This window comes from Ammodytes marinus (genome assembly GCF_949987685.1).
Source record: "Ammodytes marinus genome assembly, chromosome: 1".
NCBI classification, from domain to species: Eukaryota; Metazoa; Chordata; class Actinopteri; order Uranoscopiformes; family Ammodytidae; genus Ammodytes; species Ammodytes marinus.
The window spans coordinates 16,199,813-16,221,583 of NC_137230.1; the positions used below are offsets into that span (position 1 = coordinate 16,199,813).

Genomic DNA, 21,771 nt, shown 5'->3' on the forward strand with positions numbered 1-21,771 from the left:
CTCAAGAGGCCCTCGATGGCAATATCACAGCTGGATATTCTATTTATTTTAGGAGTGGCCTTCTTACTTTTTGACTCCTTCCTCCTTCACTCATAAACTCAAGAACACCCTTTTGCAGTTTATACATTGTAAATTATTTTCAATTGAAGCCATTGTGTGCCATTTGTTTTTGAACGCTGTCCCTGAGTGTTTGTTTCAGATCGATGGCTTCAAATGCAGGAAACAATTATTTTGCGTTGAGATGAAAGTCGGTGGTACAGCAGCGCAAACAGCCTGTGGATCCAGCCTTTCTTTTAATTAGTGCTGTGTGTCTCCTGCTCTGCGTAGCAAATTATCATCCACCATCCAGGATGAGTGATTGTGCTACACAACTGTGCGTGGGTGATTGTGTGTACAGGAGGCAGGGGCTGGGAGGGGGGGTCCTATTTTTTTTAACTCCTGTTTTAAGGTATTCCTCAATATGGATTGCAAGATGTTGCGTCCAATATGCTGTTATGTTTCCCAGACCAAATATACACTCAACAAAAATATAAACGCAACACTTTTGTTTTTGCTCCCATTTTTCATGAGATGGACTTAAAGATCTAAAATTCATTCCAGATACACAATTGTACCATTTCTCTCAAACATTGTTCACAAATCTGTCTAAATGTGTGATAGTGAGCACTTCTGCTTTGCTGAGATAATCCATCCCACCTCACAGGTGTGCCACATCAAGATGCTGATCTGACATCATGATTAGTGCACAGGTGTGCCTTAGACTGTCCACAATAAAAGGCCACCCTGAAATGTGCAGTTTTGTCTCACAGCAAAATGCCACAGATGCCACAAGCATTGAGGGAGCATGCAATTGGCATGCTGACAGCAGGAATGTCAACCAGATCTGTTGCTCGTGCATTGAATGTTCATTTCTCCACCATAAACCGTCTCCAGCAACTTCGCACAGCCATTGAGGAGGAGTGGACCAACATTCCACAGGCCACAATTGACAATCTGATAAACTCTATGCGAAGAAGATGTGTTGCACTGCATGAGGCAAATGGTGGTCACACCAGATACTGACTGGTTCTGAGTCCCCAGACCCCCAATAAAACAAAAAAATGCACATTTCAGAGTGGCCTTTTATTGTGGACAGTCTAAGGTACACCTGTGCACTAATCATGATGTCAGATCAGCATCTTGATGTGGCACACCTGTGAGGTGGGATGGATTATCTCAGCAAAGCAGAAGTGCTCACTATCACACATTTAGACAGATTTGTGAACAATGTTTGAGAGAAATGGTAATATTGTGTATCTGGAATGAATTTTAGATCTTTAAGTCCATCTCATGAAAAATGGGAGCAAAAACAAAAGTGTTGCGTTTATATTTTTGTTGAGTGTACATCTCGCCATAGTAAGCAGCATCTTCCCTAGCCACTGTGTTAAAGGACATGTTTGGTTTGCCCATCTGACTGGTTTTGAAAATGAATATATTTGTTGAATAATTTTTATTTAATTACTCATTCAGTTGAAATGGGTCAATGATGCCTTTTACTAAAATAATTCTTCTTGGGGGGTGTTTAAAAATGAATATAATAAAATAATATAAAATGTATACTTTAATGATGTCTCTATTAAGGCCCCTGAAAATGTGGTTTTTGATTTCAAGGATTTAGCATTAACTATTGACTTACCAACAACCAGCAATAGGGTTGCAAAATTTCGGGAATTTTCTAAATTTAAAGAAACCCAAATGCACTAAATCCTTCGAACTATGTTATTTCAGTCCTGACAAACGTTCTGACTGTAAAAAACAGTTTTTCCAACTAAGTTTTTTGATATTTATGAACATTTAACTTCAAATCAGATTTCTTTAAAGCTTATTGAGACACCCAACTTGATATCATATATTGCTTTTTACTAGACCAGGTTTACAGATACAATAAATATAGGTGGGGAAAATATATTTTAGCATAATCTTGACTAAAACAACCAGATTTCATGCAAGTACACTTGGCAAGTGTACTTGCACATAGCGCACATCCTACTGCAGGGGTACTGAGGCCATGCCCCCTACATGCACTGTGCATTCCTCCATCACATGGGGGGAGGGGCATTTTACTTAATTTATTTAATGGGTTGGGTTAGACAGATGAGTTATATTTAACATTCATCTTTTTGTTGTTCAGTGAAATTATTGATTGTTAATAAAATTATCAAAACTTGATAAAGTTCTACTTACAAATAAATCTGTTCAAATGTTATGTTTTTTTTATTGTATTAGTTTGCATGGATGTCTGCCTATGACAAAACACAATGTTTACACTTATGTTTATATATGAAAAAATTCCTATAATTCCCAATTTTGAATATTCCCAAAATTCCCAAGCGAAAGTTCCCGTGGAAAGTTTCCGGAAATTTACCGGAAACTTTCCACCCCTTTGCAACCCTAACCAGCAACCAAAGATTTAAAAAAGTTTGATCCAGCTAAATCATGATGTGTGTACGGATATACTGTAGGTGACATCTCTTCTTTCTGTGCACTGCCCACTGTTATAGCTGTCAGAAAAGCACAGAAGAAAAAACACAGAGAAACGTGAAGTCAAATAACCCACACCGTAGCAACTTAACTAAACACTTTTTGTTCTGGGATTTCCATGTTTGTATATGAAGGAACATTTGAATTCTTGTTTTCTCCATGGCCTTAATTTACTACTTCCTCTGAATCATCCTAAAAACATTTGCCTGTCTGCTAATGTTTGAAGGGAGGGCAGCTTTTTACATCCTTTGTCTTGTCGTTTGTCTTTCAGGAACGCCCAGGTTCACCAGCCAGCCGTCACCCACCACAGTGCATCTAGGGAGCAGCCAGGTGATGGCCTGTGAAGTCAACTCAGACCTGGTGCCTTTCAGCCGCTGGGAGAAAGACCGCCAGCCGCTGGAGCTAAGCACCAGGCTGCTCCAGCTGCCCAGCGGAGCCCTAGCCATAAGCAATGCCTCGGAGGCCGACGCCGGCCTGTACCGCTGTCTGGTGGAAAACGTGGTATCGTCCAAATCCAGCGAAAATCTGGGATCGTCAAAGTCCAGCGATGAAGCCCAGCTCCAGATACTGCCAGGTAATTTGAGAAAATAATGTGTGTTTTTTTTTCGTTTATAGAAAAGGGGTAAAATGTTGTCCAGTTTTAATATACATCAGTGAGTTTTTTTTATGTATGGAAATAAGATTGTATAGTTATAATCTCAATCAGAAACATATGATGTGTTGAAGTTTAAGTGTGCATCATTTGTGTCCAGTGGTATGTGGTGTCCTCTCTGTTGCTCTTTACCTTCAGCATGAAGATGTCTGCCTGACTGTAGTAAGAGATGGTGGAATGTCAAACAGAGTGGTCCAACTCCCACTGGAGCTATCGGTGATGCCGACACTAACTTATCCGTAGCACAAAAGGGGGCTGAATTCATCTGTGGCAGTGTCTCATCTCACCCCTCTAGAAGTTTTATTTACTAAGTTGTTAAAGCACCAGGCTCCTGGCAGCACAAGAAAGATATTAGAGGTCATAAATCAGACTTCAACAAGACCCCAGTGGAGGTCTTTATCTTTGTATGTCTCATCCGAGGATGTGTGCTGTAGCAGCAAAAGGCTGGATGTATACAGAAAGGCCAGTCGTAAAGCTGTGTAAAGAAACTGGAAGAAAATTGGTTTGGATTCTACACGATGTTGATGTACAAAAATACATTTGGGCTTTTTTTTGTTTCTTTGAAGTCCCAACAAACCAGCTTGCTGCTTGAGGATAAAAATACTAGTGTTTTCCTGGAGAGAGATGACGTGAAAGTGATTTCATCATGCATCTCTGTTTTTTTCTGTTGATGATTAGCATCTGAGCTAAACTCATCGAACGATAAAAAAAAAGATGTAGCTTTTTACACTAACTTTTGTCCTGTGTATGTGCTGGGGGTCACACATGACATTCTGGTTAGTGCAGAATGCTAGTACTCAGGCAATTAGTTGCAGCTGGAATTATACTGGGGTTTACTTTGAACTCCTAAAGAGCTGAGACTTCAGCTGTCGCACACATCAACATGGACATTATTCATTGGACCACTCTTAGTTTGAATGTCAGCAATGACTGCCAGTCCTTTTGAAGTTTGGGAGACGGATGACACCCATTACTTTGAAGGCTTCTGCTCTGCCTCATTTAATCACCGTAAACCTTAACCTGAGCCTTAACCCTGACCTTTATTCTCTCTCTTTCCCCTTTAAGAAACTGGAGAAGACAGGAAGTTGGAGTTCCTGGTGCAGCCCCAGTCTGTGACCAAGGTGCTGGGTGCCACCGTGTTGCTGCCCTGCCTGGTCACTGGTTACCCGGTGCCACAAATCCGTTGGATGTTTGGAGACAAGCTGCTTGAAGAAAGGTATGAGCATGACCTCTGGCTGGATTCACAATACCTATTCGATCCTTCTTTTTTTAATTCACGATGCCCTGAAATGTTAAAAGTTTTTCTTGGGGCATGTGTTTTGATCTTATTTCTGTTGTGGAAATTGTTTGAAACCCACCATTCGAAACCTTACTCATCAAATTCTGCCACTGCTGTGGGATCCTGTATGTGTCAACAGAGACATCTCGGCTGAGAGACGAGGCTGCAGGGTTTGCCAGCGGAAGGGGAAGTTCACAAATTAAAAGCAATGAGAGTGTCACAGCCTCTGTGCTCTCACACCGCTGGCTCTCGTTAGCTCAGGGCCCAAGCAGCTCAAATCCCTCATGGAGCATTGCATCGGGACATGGAAAGTTTGATTCTCACCAATTAAGAAAGCGCTTTGTTTACCTCGCCCCTTGTGTAGCTGCCCTGTAGAATAGTAATTCTGCAACTTTTTAGATCAACATGAAATAGCTGAAATAGGACTCATTCATTTAAAAAATCCAGCCCCAGAGTGGGATTTCTGCTTTCAGTGAAATTAAATATAAAGTCAGCACACTGGTAACCACAAGCCTTCCAGTGTAGTGTGAGCTAGAATATAATTAGACTTTCCCACCTTTAGTTCCAAGCACAGCACCATTTCAAATTAAATGACTCAAACACCTATGGAATTGTCCGTGAGTACCTCTGACCTCCACTGGGAGCTTTGCTAAAACGGTACTGATAAATCTACCTAGTATTAATTACAAAACACTATCCGGCGTGCATACATGCCCCCTAAGGTGTCAGCATTGGTAATTAGCAGGTAAACTCTGAATAGACCCGGGGAAGCCTTGGCGATATTGAAATGGACCCCTATGCTCCTGCCTTTTTAGAACAGAAAAGGATTGTGTGGCAATTACATTACCGATACTGCACTTTTGATTTTTAATACCACATTGACAATTAAAAAGAATATCTGTTGAACTTTCTTTTTTTTCTCATTGAGAGTCTACCGTCCATTTCAGGCATCACATGCTAAATAGAAGAGCTGCTTCTAATTAAGAAAATGTGTGGAGAGCAGTGTAAGATAGAGAGATATGTCAGTTTTAAGTCTTTTTAAGAGTCTAAATAATATGTTATTCCAAACCTGTCAGAAGAAAGACATTGCGGTTTCTCCTGGATCACCTCTCCCTATTGCCATGTTAGGCTCCACGGCTGTTATTAAAGTCCTTGATGTCTTTGGTGACAGATGGGGACAGAGCAAAGAGCTGAAATGGAAATTTAAAACAGGTGGTTGTCTAACTCTTCTTTTGAGAATAGGATTTTACTCTGTTGAGTTACTGTTCCAAGTGTAGTACATTGGGATCATATGACACAATGTTTCTGTCTATTGTTACTGTCGGATTAAGCGATCATAGTCATAAATTCTTGATATGACAGAGACATGTTATACCACTCGTTGGACGCCAACCAATCATAGGTCACATACATGTAGACGATTGGGAAGGAGGTGCAGTGATGACATCACCAAAAACTCTTTCTAGGAAATCAAAGTGAAGTATTCATAGTCACTTTGTTGGGAGGGAGGGAGTTGTCTTTATCCTTGATACATGTAAAGCATATAAATAGGGTCCAGAGCATCGTTTTTCTTCCAATATTATTCATTTTATACATTATTTATGATTATGTAACTTAATACATACATTTTTTTGTCTTGTTGAACAGATTGACCAAGTAGATGTCGGTCATCTGATGCCTGGTTCTTGTTATTACTTAAATGTAGTTTTTAAAAGAGAAGTATGGCATACTCTATTATGCATTTGGGATACTCTGTTATGAATTGTTGAACACGTTCAACTGAAGTATCTCCTCCCGGTATCTTGAATGAAAGACTGATATTGCCGTATCAATTACACTATGTCTCATTCTACTATATCATTCCGTTTATGTATTCACCAGCGTCCCGATCTCAGCCTCAAATTCATTTAGGCTCAGCGAAAGTCAATTTTATTGCCAGTGACAGCAAGCTGACCATTTATTCTGATTAAGCTCAGCAACACCTTGCCAGAATACGAAAACACCTGAAGCTGTTCAGTCAACATGTTTTAAACCACATTCCTGGAGAATGCCCCATGTGTCATCTGTGTGTCACAGAGAAAACAGGCCTTTTGAATTTCTCAGACATACCGGTCCTGATGACTCTCATGAAAAGGACAGCCATCTTTTGTTCTTGCGAGTATCACTCCATCACCTAATAGAATTCCCCAGCAGTCAATAAAATAGATGAATTATGCATGTCGGCCAGCAACAGGGAATTGACACAGCATGTAAATTCACCCCCCCGTCCAGAGCCTTCGGTCTCCTCTCCTCCTTGTCTTCTCTCCTTCATTTAAATATGACTGTGTATATTGCATTTACTTGTGTACAAAGAGGGATGCATGGTGTGGGAAATGTGTTTGCTTTTGGACTACTATTGAACTGCGATGAAACCCTCGATTATATGTCACACATACAAAGATAAGACATATGAAGCATCTTATTCATTTGGCTGTTTTCTGGGTGAGAGAAGGAACATAATGCATACACCCACATGTATGAATGCTAAGGCACACTTTTTTTCATGGTCAAGTCTTCATTTTGAGCAGGTTACCATGGGAGCCAGAAGTACATGAATGATCTTTAAAAAGGACTTTCAACCCTATTGTCCATGCCACAATACATGTATTATACGGTTCAACAGTAATGCCTCCTTTCCACCGAGTAGAGCGGGTCGGATCGGAGCGGTTTGGTCCGGGTAGTTTGGCTTTTCATTTGCCAAAAGTTGGGTAGGGTACTGTTTAAGTGCACCTAACCACTCTGAGCCGCTCCTAATTTCAGTACTCCTCCGTTGGGGTACCAGCCGCCTGAAAGGGTGCCGAAAAGGCGGAGCTACACATGCCGTCCTTTTATTGGTCGAAAGAATCATTTCCGATGTGTGTAGTCACCTCGGCAAGAGTGAAGAGAGTATTGTGTTTTGGCGAAAAATTTAAGCGCAGCACTGTTTATTGCGTGGTGTTTTTCCTCATCATTAAATTAATCAGTTGGCTACACTGTGTCCCACTGCTACGATGTCACGTAGATGCCGCAGCCAGCACTATTCGCTCACTGTCTCTTATCAGTTGCACCGAGCCGTTTCTGTCCGTTAACACTCACAACAACACGGGGGAATAAATAAAGAAGCGGCTGCTTGACCACAGTTGTTCCACAGCCCTATATATATATATTTTTTTTTAAACTTTTATTTTAGTGGTTTTATAATTTTTTACATATGGACAAAAAAAAAAAAAACATAATAAGTAAACACGTACAATACATACACAACGCCCAACCTTTGACCCTCCTATCAAATTTAAACAAAGTGATGTTCTTTTAGTTAACACTTTAATTAATTGTCTTAATTTTCCTTTTTAATTTAAATAATATACCTAAATAATTATTTAAATACATTTAGCAGTAGGAATTCCAGGTGAATTGTAACGATGTGGAATTCTAAACCTACGGCATATTTATAATGGTTTGAAGATTGTGAAAGCTGTGGCAATTCTGCATGCAATCACAGAGAGAATTGGTTCTTCAACTCTTGAAAAGACAGCATGGTTGAGCAAATGCCTCTGCCATTTAAAATGTTCATCAAAGCTAGCAATCCTTCAGATGCAATAAACCACAAGGGTCTGTATGTTTGAGCGAAGTCACAAAGTGACACACTTAACCCACTCTGTCCTCCACATCATTTTAAGTGCAGCTGCCTACCATCATTAAAACCCACACACCATCCACTGCTGTCATGGATTTTTCTTTTTTTCATTCTCCATTTCACTTTACAAACCAATTGTAAGACATTTGGTACCCTTCTGCCCTTAACATGTTGTTTTCAAACAACACAGAGAATGGTCCCTGCAATACAAACCCGAGAATTGCAACTTTCAGCCTGGAGATACGACCGATCCATGTTAATGGGCTATGATATTCACTTGCTCCTTTTTTCAGAATAACCCATTAGCAAGGTTAATGGCAAATGTCCGCCTCCTGCTGAACTCATACTCATCCTGCAACAGCAAATTGATACAGTTTTTATTAGTGCTGTTTTAGATGTCATATGAAAGCTTTGATTCAGCCAACTAAGACAGAAAGGGATTTATACATGAGAATACAATGACTTTTGCTGAGCTGTTATGCTGGAAAAATGGAGATTCGTAGTTTCTTGGAAGTATACTCCCTGGACACTTTATTAGGTACACCTGTAAACCTGTGTGTGTGTTGCGATGTTTTGCCCTCCTTGTGTACAAATATGGTGGACTAAACATTAGAATCACATCGTAATATAATGCAGCGTTGTACAACATCACTGACGCCAATCAAACCCGAACACTATTATTAAAAGAATAATGAATGAATAAACTGTTTTTTATATTGGATTGTAGAATAAAAGTAGGCCTTTCTAAAAAGTAAGGCTCAGTATTAATAGTGTATGTCTTACCTGTAGGTCAGAAATTACAATAATACAGGGAACGTTAAGTTATAAGCTAACATGAATGAATCCTTTTAATAGTTCTTCTGCACACATTTACCTTATCGAGGTAGGTTGGCACGTACTGTAGGTATCCCGCACCTCACATTCAATCATTTTCACAGGAGGCCCTCATGGTTAGAATTCTGCTCAGGAGCTCCAAAAAATACCACTGTTAAAATGATAAATGGCTGCAGCGCAGTGGGTAAAGGTAGTGAAGTGGTTTCTTCTGGCTGAGAAAACAACAAGGGAGGCAATGCTGTTTGCTGGCTGCACAGCATGGGAATTCTCCTTTTAAGAATGTCGCTCAGACAGACACACAACCTCCATGGCTCTCTTCAAAACATGTTTTCCAGTCAAAGAATGGATTTTTTCGTCTTTGCATTCTGTTCATAAATCGTGTCATTCTCAAGTGAGAAAACACCACAGTACAGTAGGTACCAGGAAAATCTATTTAAGAACATGCTGCTATTTCCCCTCTATAAACTCAAATGGTGCAGACTCACTTGTTAAATTAGAACTGATAATATGATTCTTCGTTTACCTAGAAGCCTGGGCCGCGCACATTTACTTTCGCAGCATAAAGTAACTCACCTGCAGCACTTTTACTGGGGCTATTTACCAGACATTATGTGTGTATACGTCCTATTTAGAGGCTTTATAAACTTGGTGGAATGCTGTTTACTGTTTGTAAACGAGACCCAGCATGGGGCCAACAGGGTTCACAGGGCCCACAAGAGCCCTCTCAAAGTATATTGTTCCAGTTATGGGCTGAAGACTTCATTGTAATAAGCCTTAATCAAACGATCGGGTACTGGTAGAGTTACAAAAAAAACAAAAAAAAAGGCAAATAAAGTCAGGTATGCAAGAGTTGTTTTTGTCTCGAGGGGCCCTGCGGCTTTCCATTACGAGCTAGAGGAAAACAAAAACGTTTTCATGGCTGAGTCACTCAATAAGCCCTAGCCCGTGCTGTTGGCACCGGGTTGTTTCTCTCCTTAATTTCTATTTGTTTATTCAGTCATTTATTTCCACTGCTATAGTCTGACGTCTTTCTTCACCCCTTTATTGCTCACATTTGTTTCGCCCGTATATAACCACATAGCTCCTATCGGAACAGGAAGGAGGTTTGGGTCAAAATGTTGTTTTAAAAGCGGGGAAAATCAATCCAATCCGCTGTCTGCCCGCCCTCTTTGGCTGTAAAAATGAAATGCAAGAAGTGCTTTCCTCACCACATGAACATGTTTCAGATTCATGGAACTGTTATGCTTCTGGTGGAAAGAGTGGGGGTTGAGCATGGGGTTCAATTTGCTTTCACTGTGAACAGCAACACCTCAAAACAGCACAATAGTTGGCATTCATGGTGCCTGATGGCTTGAGACGGTGAAGGGATTGGTCTTAGAGAGAGAGAGAGAGAAAGGGACTGAGAAGGAATTCAATGAATGAGAAAAATAAAAGCAAAAGAGATACCAAATAAAGAGAAGTTTAGATATTCCCACTATCCATTAATAATGAATCTTTCTTTGTTGTGACAATTGTGATTCCACCTGCCCTCCTGCTGCGGTACAATGACCCTTTGCCCGACCAATGTCACGGCGACACTGATTGCTCTGTGACAGCACACTGCTCTGAACTGCCTCCATCAACACACAGAGCCAGCCGCGGTTCTTTAGGGATGTACAGAGTACCCCCTCGCCCAGATGTGCTGATTTTGCTGCCAAATTTGCGTTACGGAAGGCTGAGTCACCACTTACATATACTAAATGTGTCCCTCCGTCCCCCTCCGTCCCCCACAGCCCCTTCTCTGCTTCCTGTCGGTGGCTGCTGCTACCCTCAAAGCTGAATGGCAGAACGGGGGACGGTGTGTCAGAGACCTCTCTAGATGTTGACAGGACATTTTCAGCACCTTGTCTCCACCGGCTACACACTGGAGAGGGTCAGATGGAGGAGGATGTTGTTATTCTTTCCAACATTTCGAAACGGATAGATGAGACTTCTAGGTGTTATAGGCTGGTGACACAATGCCGGAAGTTGTTTCATTTCAAACATTGACACAAAACCCGATTGAGAGAGTGTGTGTGTGTGTGTGTGTGTGTGTGTGTGTGTGTGTGTGTGTGTGTGTGTGTGTGTGTGTGTGTGTGTGTGTGTGTGTGTGTGTGTGTGTGTGTGTGTGTGTGTGTGTGTGTGTGTGTGTGTGTGTGTGTGTGTGTGTGTGTGTGTGTGTGTGTGTGTGTGTGTGTGTGTGTGTGTGTGTGTGTGTGTGTGTGTGTGTGTGTGTGTGTGTTCGTGTTCACATCACGTGTGCATCTGCTTGTACTATTAGAAAGATAGGAAGTGACAATGGAAATAGCGAGCTTAATTACCATCTCTTTGTAGGTGAATACGGATGATGCCGTTTTAATTAGGGACCCCACTTAACGGCATCTCCCACAAAGGACGTGCAGCCAATGCGCTAGGTATCCTTCATATACTTTCAGCAGGCACCTTGTCCTTATTTAAATGAACACAAGTAGAGAGCGAGAGCTCCCTCACAATAGCACAAGCCGTCATCCTCAGCCCATTCAGCTTGAGCCAATTTACTCAAGTCTCCCTCCCTCATGGTACATGAACAGTAACAGATTTCCTTCTTCCACAGACGGGGCACTGTAGCCTCTGCGGTTAGAGTTTAAGATTGACTTGCTCTGAAAAGAATGAGAAAAATGGCCTGGTGGTTTGTTTTGTGCTGTATGTTCCCTCTTTTAAAGAAACAACAGGAAGCTGTCAATGCCATCCATGGTGCATGCAGTTTTAAAGCCCAAGAGTCTGAATAGTTGTCCTGGAGAGACTCGTTACAGGAATGCCTGGCACAAGGAACTCTGGGTGGCATCATTCAGGGGGAATGTTTTATACAGTGGGGATCCGACATGCAGAGCCTCTCAGCAAAAAGTGCCATACTGTCTAATGTGGACAGTGAAGTAATCAATGCCAAGACATTTTCGCTATTTCAGTGTTTCGGTGTTCTGCAGTGTTTCTCTATGCAGCTGCTTCCTTTTTTTCCCCACCTTGGAAGACCTAGGGCATTCTCTGTCAGGCTTTCTGCTGAGTACAATTTTTCTTGAGGGTGCTTTGACTTATTGAAAAAATCTGCTGTCAAAATGGGACCCATGTGCTGTTTCATACTCCTTTTAGACTGACCCGGGATTAACTTGTTCCCTGTCACTCTGAATGTCTCTCTATTGACCTGACTTCATGAACCTACTCTTGGCCTGAGTGAAACAAAAGGTCTTAGATGGCTGAACACTGGTTTATGGCAATTACAGGTTGCTGTATGGAATTTATATTGCACCAATAATTTTACTATAACTTGATTTTTGTGGAAAATGGCATCCCAACCAAACAATTTGCATTTCTCAAACTAAATTTACTCTTTGAACTGAAATAAATTACTACTAATAATACTAATGCCACTTCTACGTTAATGTTGAATGTTAGTTATTGTTGCATTAATGTAAGGTAAACAAAGCATTACCATGACAACAAAGCTTTAACCTTTCATACCAGCCTGGTGTTGAAGGTTCAAATGCAGGTTAAACAGCCTAATTTGATTTAAGTCAAACAAAGGCTTTTGTGTGAGAATAATATTAGGCACATTACTGCGGCCTGGACAAAATCCCTTCAAAGCAGCAATCTGTAATTGCATCTCAGACTTCAACAGACATCAGTTTTCAATCCGAGGTTCTCATTCTTCATTTTTCCTCTCTTATATGACTGTAAAGTCTTGCTGACCTGAAACTGAACCGTTAGCTGAACACTATACTTTAATGTAATAGCGGTTAATGCCGAAGTTAATAGTCCAGTTGAACCCAGCAACAGAAGTGAGACAGTGATGTCATTGTGGTGACAGCAGGTCGAGTGCCACTCGATTGCTCCTATCCAGCACAGACAGGCAGATGGTCTCTACAGTCAATGCTGCCAAAACCCGGAACTAGTAAGGGAGAGAGAGAAACAGGAGCTTGTGTGGAAGCCCCAGCTAGTCAGCAGTTTATTTAAAACCAAATCAGCCTGCAGCATGGGGCTGTTTTCTTCGGTGCACTCTTTACCTCTGCGTGTATCTTCACTCCTCTGTGCAAAAGCCATTAAGCACTGTTCTTGCTTTCTTAAGGATTTTTATCTTCCTTTGCCGACACGCTGCTCCTGCTATCCTCACTGCCTCTCTTCTGCTCCTCTCTCTTTCTGAATGCGGAGTTCTCTCTGCACGCTATTGATTTCTGTTTTCTTTCCTCCTACTCCCATGCTCCAGTTGTTGTTGAATCAGGCCTGAGCTTGGCCACAGAATGCTCCCCTCTGGGCCCATTGGGAAAATCAAAACTGGGACTGTATAAAATGGAGGAGGGTCACTGGTTAAGAGAGAGACTATAGAAATAGATGTGCGGTTGTATTTTTGGCTGAGGCGCATATAGCATAAAATAATAAATGTGTAAGATGTAAGAATACTCAGTCTGAAATGCCTGATAAGAAGCATGACTATGATGTTACCCTCAAACATTTGTTATTCAGTTTTCAGGGAGCTACTCTTATCTATCTAATGTACTGTATATTTTGAGCCACAGATTTGATAGAACATAGAGCCTGTGGAGAGTGCTCAATATGTTGAGAGGTTGTGAATTATCAATAATAAACATTTCAAAGTTTGAGGATTTTCCAGTGATTGAGGACACACCCTCTTCTCCTTGATCTTTGTATTGTAATTATGTATTTGCATGTTAATTAACAGCTGATGAAAGAAAATGAAAACCCTTGTTAAGGCTATGTAACAACTGCGGTAGTCACACTTCTCATATTCTTTAAAAATAGGTTAAGTTTATGGATCACTAAATTAAATGTTTTGCTTCTGGGGGAGGAAAAAAGGGGAAAAACTAAATCATTGTACTGTATTTGCTTTGCAAATCTTTTGATGAATAAAAAAACCTTTGAACAAAAAAAAATTGTTTTGCTTCTATCTGAAGAAAAGAATCTGGTGCCCACGGATAAACATGCGAAATATATAATTAAGCGGGATTGACTCTGCTTTTAGCATATTTTATTTATTCGGAGAGTTAGTGAGAGGTGACGGAGCAAGAGAGGCATGGCAGAGACGTGGAGTCAACTTGAGGTCAGCAGGGAAACATGGAGCTTCAGAGGCTGCAACCTTTTACCGCTACTACATGATATGAATGGAAATGGGCTGTAATGATTTTTTACATATTCTACATGTCTGCTAATTTTCTAACAAACATTTTGTTTCTTTCTGTCTCTGTCAGTGAGGGTCGTGTGGAGGTGCTGGGAGGAGGCAGTCTCCAGATCTCCAATCTCACAGAGGAGGATGCCGGCATGTACACCTGCATGGCCGACAATGCCAACACAACCATTGAAGCCCAGGCCCAACTCACCTTACAAGGTATCCCTTTAACAACCAACAGTCTGCTTTCTTTTGTTGGACCAACGGAACACACTGGGAGTACCTGGTATTAGCACAAGACATGGCTACAGGCCATTGATGAAAGTCAGAGAATCTGGGAACGCAGCATGCATTACCTTAGTTATTTTGAAGAAAGTGCATTTGTGGAGAGCTGAGCCCGTCCAGGTTAAACTGAACTCTAGGATCAGCCTTCTATCACAAATAGTGGTCTTATTAAATGCCCTCGAGACCCATATCCCAAAATGGATACAATGCGTCTGACAATTTAACTTTAAAAACGCTGGGAAGAGGTGTATTTCTTGAATGCAAACTTTGTTGGGTTAGAGTAAACTTAGGCCTGTTGAGATGTGCCGCACGCTCTGAATTTTTTTTTAATGTTTTTGTAGATATAAAGGCACTGTTGACACTGAGCAATGTATTCGGCATAGGTAGTCAGCATAGGGATTGTTTGTATCGGCTATTTCACCCCACGCAGGAATAACAGAAAGATTTGAGATGCACTACTTGCTGGCAGGAAAAAGACGAGCACTAAAATTACAGCAGATGTAAAGTGTAGCTCACAGTTAGTAGCTCACAGTCACCAGACACTGGTGAGAAGATGCACATACAATACACCACTGCAATAAATGTGTCTCTCTTCACGATGTGGTTGGCTTATTGTGTGTCCAAGTGCATTTATTCAGACTAATCAAAAACATAAAACAACAATTGTAGAAAATAGTAGATCAAATCATCAAATGTATTTGTATAGTTTTTCTCCTCTGTTGCAGAAAGAAACAACACATACTGCCAATTCTTGTTTATATAGGCCTACTATTTTTCCTGAAAATAATAAGCACCTTTTTGGCTGTTTTATAGATAGAGATTATGTTCATCTTCATTTAATTTTAGGTGAATTCTGTCAAGGAGCTGATACTGTTGTATGTATCACTCAAAATGAGCATATTTGAATTAAAGACATACAAGTTTGGAGACATATTTTTGTAATGAGTATTAATCATCACACTTTCACAAACAACAGCTGCTAATTCCCACGTGAATGCTGACTAATCTTCACTTGCAAAGTCCTGCTTCTAAAATTAGAGTCCTTAACGTATGCAAGACTTGTCTGTAATACATAGATATTTAAGCTCAGTATCTATATCATGTTGTAAAATACAAAAATGCAAAGTACATGTCTAGAAAATGTTAGACTAGTTGTAAAGGTGCTGTATAGATCATAACTAATAATGACCAATTTGACAAAAGAAATCTCACCTCAATCTTAGACTGCTTCCCTCTTCCCAAACATTATTAACTCCTCTTTGGCAATGTCCTTATTCACAAAACACAATGATACCCATTGCAGACACTATATCCACCCTGATGTGATGTGATGAAAATATGTCAATCATGTGAAATCTGGGCATTGATGAAACTACAAAATAGAGTGACAGTCACTTTAGCAAACATAAATGTTGCATTTTTTTATATCTGTTATTCTCTTAAGGACAATAACATCACATGTTCTTAAGAATATAAAACAAATTGTTTCCTATATTTTTCAATCAGTCAACCTTTATTTATACTTGAAGGACACTGCGGTTTCCCTCATTTGCAGTGACGATGAGTTTAAAAGTATTTACAGTAATATACGCAGAATCACACACAGGATAAAAGGTGGGGCTATATTCTAGCACAGACTGCAACAGACACACCCACAGTAATTGCTTTGTAATAACTGTTGTCAGGCTTTATTGGTCTGTGAGGAGAATACTCGTGAACACAAACGTGTCACATGTGCCTGACTGTATGCCTTTCTAATTTTAAATCGAATCAACAGGTTTTGGTGTGAAATAACTTCAGAATGGGGGAAACACCCTTAGGCTTATTCTCAGGATCACTGCTTTTCACCACGCGCCACATCATCGGCTATGGTTCCATTCTTTTCTTTCCAATATCCCTTCATCATCCTCTCTGCCACCATGTCATCACTTCCCGTCGCTCACTGTGATTAAAGGAGACAGTAATGGAAAAATAGGATCAGGTCACAGGACGGCATTTGACTTGTTCTCAGTGCAATCCTTCATGTTTCCCTACCCCAACCCCCCGCCAGCCTCCACCTCCTATGTGACAAGACTGTGGTGGATTGATAAGTACACTTGGACATATTGTTGCACAACATAAGTCACTGTAATGAGATCAAACAGACTGATTTGATATCATGCTGTAGACTCACAGGCATAATTGTATTTACGTCATTCAGACTCATGATGTAAACCAGATTGCAGCATTGATTTGCTCCCTTGACACTTGAAAGGTCATTTGATTCCCTCAAGAGGTATTTAAGCTTGTAAAAAGAAACCCATACGAAAACAGTGTGGTATGAATTTGTAATAACAGCAAAAACACATTTTCCTATGACCGACTCCTTCTAAAACACCTTAGGGCCTCCTTAGCATGCAGTAACAAAGAGAAAATTGTGTGTGTATGGCTTGTGGCGTTTTGTAAACACCGGACAGTTTCTGCGCAGGTAAAGATTCAGAGAGTCGGCGGGGGATTGTATATGGTAAAATGTTGTTGGGGTTTTGCCTGGAGATAGCGCGGGGGTTTTAGATGCAGCTGTTGCTCATCTGTGAAGGGAGGGCTGCAGGGGTTGCAGCAGGTGTGAATGCGCACTGACACACAACCATGCACACATTATGATGACACGCAAGGTCAGTTATGCAGTTACCCTGTGCACCTGTATGCATTGAATAGCTAATGTGTGCATGGTTTTCAGATTCGGACGTTATTGAATTTGTTTTATTAGACAACAGATTTACAGCAGCATATAGTCTGTTGATATCAATATCATTCTTAAAGTGTTATGTCATGGTATAGTGATTCTATGATTGTAAACATAGTCAGCAAGGTAGGGTTCAGTCATAATAGTCCCTGATTGTATTGGATGTGGTGGAAACAGTATCCCACAAATTACCAAGGTGTTCACACTTCAGAAAAACTTGCAACTTTTTTTTTAAGATAACCAAGTGCCATTGAGATAAAAAAAAATTTTTTTTAAAAAGGTAAAAAAAAAAAAAAAAAAAAAAAGGATCTGAGCCTCTATTTGTGCATAGACGAACACAATCTGACATTGCACTGAAGCTTATGGCAATTTTTCTGCTATAGTAAGACCCCAGGCAGGTAGTTTTGAAGAATGGCAGGATCTAAACAATAGTGTAAAACATTAATGTTTAGGTCACTTTTAGCACATGGAAAGTGTGTGTGTGTGTGTGTGTGTGTGTGTGTGTGTGTGTGTGTGTGTGTGTGTGTGTGTGTGTGTGTGTGTGTGTGTGTGTGTGTGTGTGTGTGTGTGTGTGTGTGTGTGTGTGTGTGTGTGTGTGTGTGTGTGTGTGTGTGTGTGTGTGTGCTGTTCAGTATGACTTTGCTGTGACATCTCACCCTCTATTAGAGCCAGCAAGGATAAATGAGGCCACAGGAGGAAACAGGTCTTGTGTGACAGTAGCAGCACCACACAGACCTGAACTCTGTATGTGTGTGTTTGCAAGACAGAAATAGTTTGTCCACAAACATCTATATTTTATGTTTTATAGGGCACTGAGTCAGTGGCCCTCATCTATGGCCTCATGCTATCATGTCATCAACTTAATTGTTCTTTCCATTTGCTGCAGGAAATCACTGCCCTCTGTACACATTTCATGTCTTTCCTTATGGGCACAGGAGATTTATAGCCACAGATGGGCAGCAGTGTTATTAACTTTTTATAAAAATGGGAAAAAATAGACAAAGACCTAAAATACCCTAGATGTGCAAAATTTCAGATCAAACTTTCATCTTCTTTTCTCTTTAAGTAGTCAGAAAAAAGGAGGACATTGATTGTATATCACATTTACACACCGTGTGCAGCTCACAATGTTCCGCCAGGGAAAATAGAAATGAAAGGAGAGGGAAATGTAACGTCAAAGCATATGCAGTGTCTATTAACATATCAGTTGCAAATGCTATACTGTAGAGTTTTTTTTTCCTATCTGTGATCAAATTGTTTGTTTCCAACTTGTGACAGGAATAGTTGTTGGAAATGACGCATGGAAGAATAACAGATTTTGATAAGATCTGGGTGAATATTTTGGTCTGTTTTTCTTTCCTGCCTTCTTTCGGGTGTCACAGGGCAAGTTATTCTCTGGCCAAAATAAGAAAAAAGAAAACTTTCCATCTAGCTATTAAAAGACCTCCAATCTGATAAGCGCAACACCCACAGGCACAGACCTTTTCCCATTTTTCATTGGGGCTGTTATCTCAACTAGTGGGATGGAGGTGTCCCTGTCTGATTCCTGCATGCCCTCTCCTATGTACTTCACTTGTATGTGTTATACTTCTGTTATCCCATTAAAGGGAGAAGAAACATGCAATAACACAGTCAGTTGAAACACATTTGCGGAGTTCATCATTACAGGAATTGTTAATGGTCTTTAGGGAGATGTTAGATCGAGTTCAGCCCTTAAAGAAAAATGTATTTACTTGTTTTTGTTAACTGAAGTATATACTTCATAAACTGTGTCTGTAAAGGTATTAAAACATACAGAACATATAACAAGTGAACAGTCAAATGAGTTGTTTTTTGTGCCATGTTTTTTAAAATGAAGGCAGTGGCAAAGGAAGCGCTGTGGAACTCCTCAATATGCCGTGACCAAAGCATCAAGCGAGCATTGTTTCAACATTTCATGCACATTTCATTTACAATCTCAAGGCTCTTCTTTCACCCAATTCTAGTAATTTTAATTCGATTCAGAGGGAGTCCATAAAAAACATCCGAAGTGTGAACTCCTTCTCTATGACCCTTCCTCTAACGGAACATGATGCTCTCCTCAATGAAAAGGAAAGCAAGCAACACCCATCCTTCTTGACTAACCGCCAAAACTGTTTGTTTTGGCCAGGATCAAGAGTTAAAGTTGTTATCTTTGGCAGAGCAGGATGGATTAGTTAGTGCAACTCCGAGCTCCACTTGGCCTCAGAGTAAACCTGACTGACTGACCAAGAGCTATTGTTTAACTTTATGAAGCTATTGGGACTTTGGCCAATTCAACAATATATAGGAAAATGTGTTTTTTTTTATATTTGGATGCTGTATCCTCAACAATCTGATATGAGGCCTTATTAGATGACGACTGTAGCCTAAATATTGTGCCAATTGTGTTTAGTTTAACTTTTGACATCCCGGCAAGCCAAGCTGTTTTGTGACTTTGATATCGTTTTTATCCGAGCCAGGGCATGGAGACTGGACTTTTTTACCCCTTGGTATGTCTCTATTCTGTTTATTCCTGGCAGTTAAACTTCTAGTAAATTGATCTGCCCAGAATCCCTTTAGGAAATCCAGTGGGTATTTGTTTAAACAAGCTCACAGTAAGACCAACACATAACCTTTTTGTGGCCTTTTTTAGCAGGGCACTGGAGTCAGTGTAAGTCTGCATTAAATCCTCTTTTACTAAGCTACAGTCTAGAGAAATAATACCAGCTCCCAAGAACTGGCATTGGGCTTCGTTCTCCCTCCTTTATATTTGTCTTCCTCTTTTTTTTCTCCCTCTCTTGCATGATGCATTTATTTTGTTGTTTTCCTCCTCTTTTGGATTAGTCTTTCATTAGGGAGTGGTATTTATGTTCCAATACAAGTCGGCCTCTTTGGGGACATTCCAGCTAGTAGAGTTAAGCATCTGTGTGTCTGGGTCCAGTTGGCCGTAGGAAAACATGGACTTGTCGTCTGTGACTTCATATGTTTATGAAGGGATATAGTTAGTCCTGGGTCTGGATCGATCACTCATCACCATCTTTGGCCGCGTTTCCCAGAATCGATCGTTCTTTGGGGCCAAAGAAGGGTCGAAAGAAGGGTTCGCCAAAGAACGAGCGTTAAGATACGGGTGTTTCCCAGATGGCTTCTTTGGTGCCTTCTTTGGAGAACGCGTAAGTTGAAGCGAAAGAGGCTCTTTGGTGGGAGCTGTCCACCGCGGTCGTGCTGAAACTGAATAAATCGATGCCAGGCGAATCGATCACCCACCTCTTTATCAGCGCATAAGTCACACACAGCGCCCCGTGGTCTCCCCCACACAGGTGGAATTAGGCTACGCATGTATCGTGTGTGTGTGTCGGGGTGTGTGGGTGCGGGGGGGGGGGGGGGGGGGTGTGGCAACAAGTGTATCCAAGTAGTAATCAAGCCCATTAGCGCATATATACCCCGTGGATAGGCACACACATGTGAGAGTGGAAGAAAGCGGCAGAAAAAGAAACAAGCGGGCACCGTCGTTTACCGCGGAGGAGATGGGCGTTAGTGGACGAGGTCTGGCAGCACCGGGCAGTTTTATTCGGGGGAACAAGGGGCAAAAAGAACATCACGGTGAAGAACCGTGTTAGGCAGGCCATAGCCGAAAATATGTCCCCCTCCATCCCATGTGGCCTGCGTGACTGGCGTGCTGTGAGGAAGAAGTGGCAGGAGTTCCAGAACCAAACAAAAAGGAAGAGTGCGAAGGTTTCACTAATCAATCTCCCTTCGTTGCAGGTGATGCAGACGCCCAGTAAAGACAGCGCAGAGTAACCCCTCCCCCATATGGTTTCAATAAACTACTTTGGTTTCCTTTTCAACCATGTATTGTGTGTATCATTTTGCATTGAAATGAGAGTGTCAAACCTATAGCAACAAAAAGTCCCAGGCAATTTGTAATTTATCTAAGCGTAGGTTAATGACGTGTGCGTATAGTGTGCCCTTTCAACAGCATTCCAGTGCCAGACTTTCAGGTAAAGCACTCGGACACTGCAGCAATACTCATAGTGTGCAGGACATTACATGTAGCCTACATCTGCTGGTTCTGTTTATTTATTTCAGCCTTCAGGCCTGAGAGTATATGGGTGATGTGGTGGTTGTGGGTTTATGGTTTAGTGATCAGTGCTTGGTGACTGGTGGTAAAGGGGTAGGGGCTGGGGGTTGTTGGACCTCAGAAGAGGTTGATATGTTCTTAAAAACGCAGCGCAGTCAGAAGCTGCATCTCCGGGGGGCTGAAGGAAAAATTGCATGTGTGTGGAGACACCAGAGTGATCAGCCGTTGGATCTCCGCACGGCCGGGGCAGTCGGTACTTTGCCTGGACGGCCCGGTCTGATAGCACGTCCAGTGGGGAGAAGTGCCGACGCACGTATGCATTTATGTAAACCGTCTGGCTTCGCGCACGGCGAGGCTGTTGTAATGCAGCCATGGTTTCTCACACGCGCGGACTTTGGCAACGCCTTTATAGCAGGTGGAGCCGCTCTGGATGAGGTTCAGCTGAGTTCAATTAAATCTGTTTCCTTGATATCTGTCAAATGCCACAGGGTTGTGGATGTTTTTTTATGTGTAGTACTATAAACTCACATGTGTGTGGAAAACGTAAACGTGTAATTCATTAAAACATTTTTT

At 41.2% G+C, this 21,771-nt stretch overlaps 1 protein-coding gene across 7 annotated transcripts in view; it reads left to right on the forward strand.

Moving 5' to 3' along the window:
- Positions 1-21,771, forward strand: part of neo1a (neogenin 1a) — a 151,890-nt gene that overhangs the window by 83,758 nt on the left and 46,361 nt on the right. For all 7 annotated transcript variants that reach the window (XM_080027802.1, XM_080027804.1, XM_080027808.1 and 4 more), the window contains exons 3-5: positions 2,792-3,094; positions 4,238-4,388; positions 14,196-14,332. In XM_080027802.1, coding sequence (XP_079883928.1) covers positions 2,792-3,094; positions 4,238-4,388; positions 14,196-14,332 — 591 coding nt within the window. The remainder of the gene's footprint in view (positions 1-2,791; positions 3,095-4,237; positions 4,389-14,195; positions 14,333-21,771) is intronic.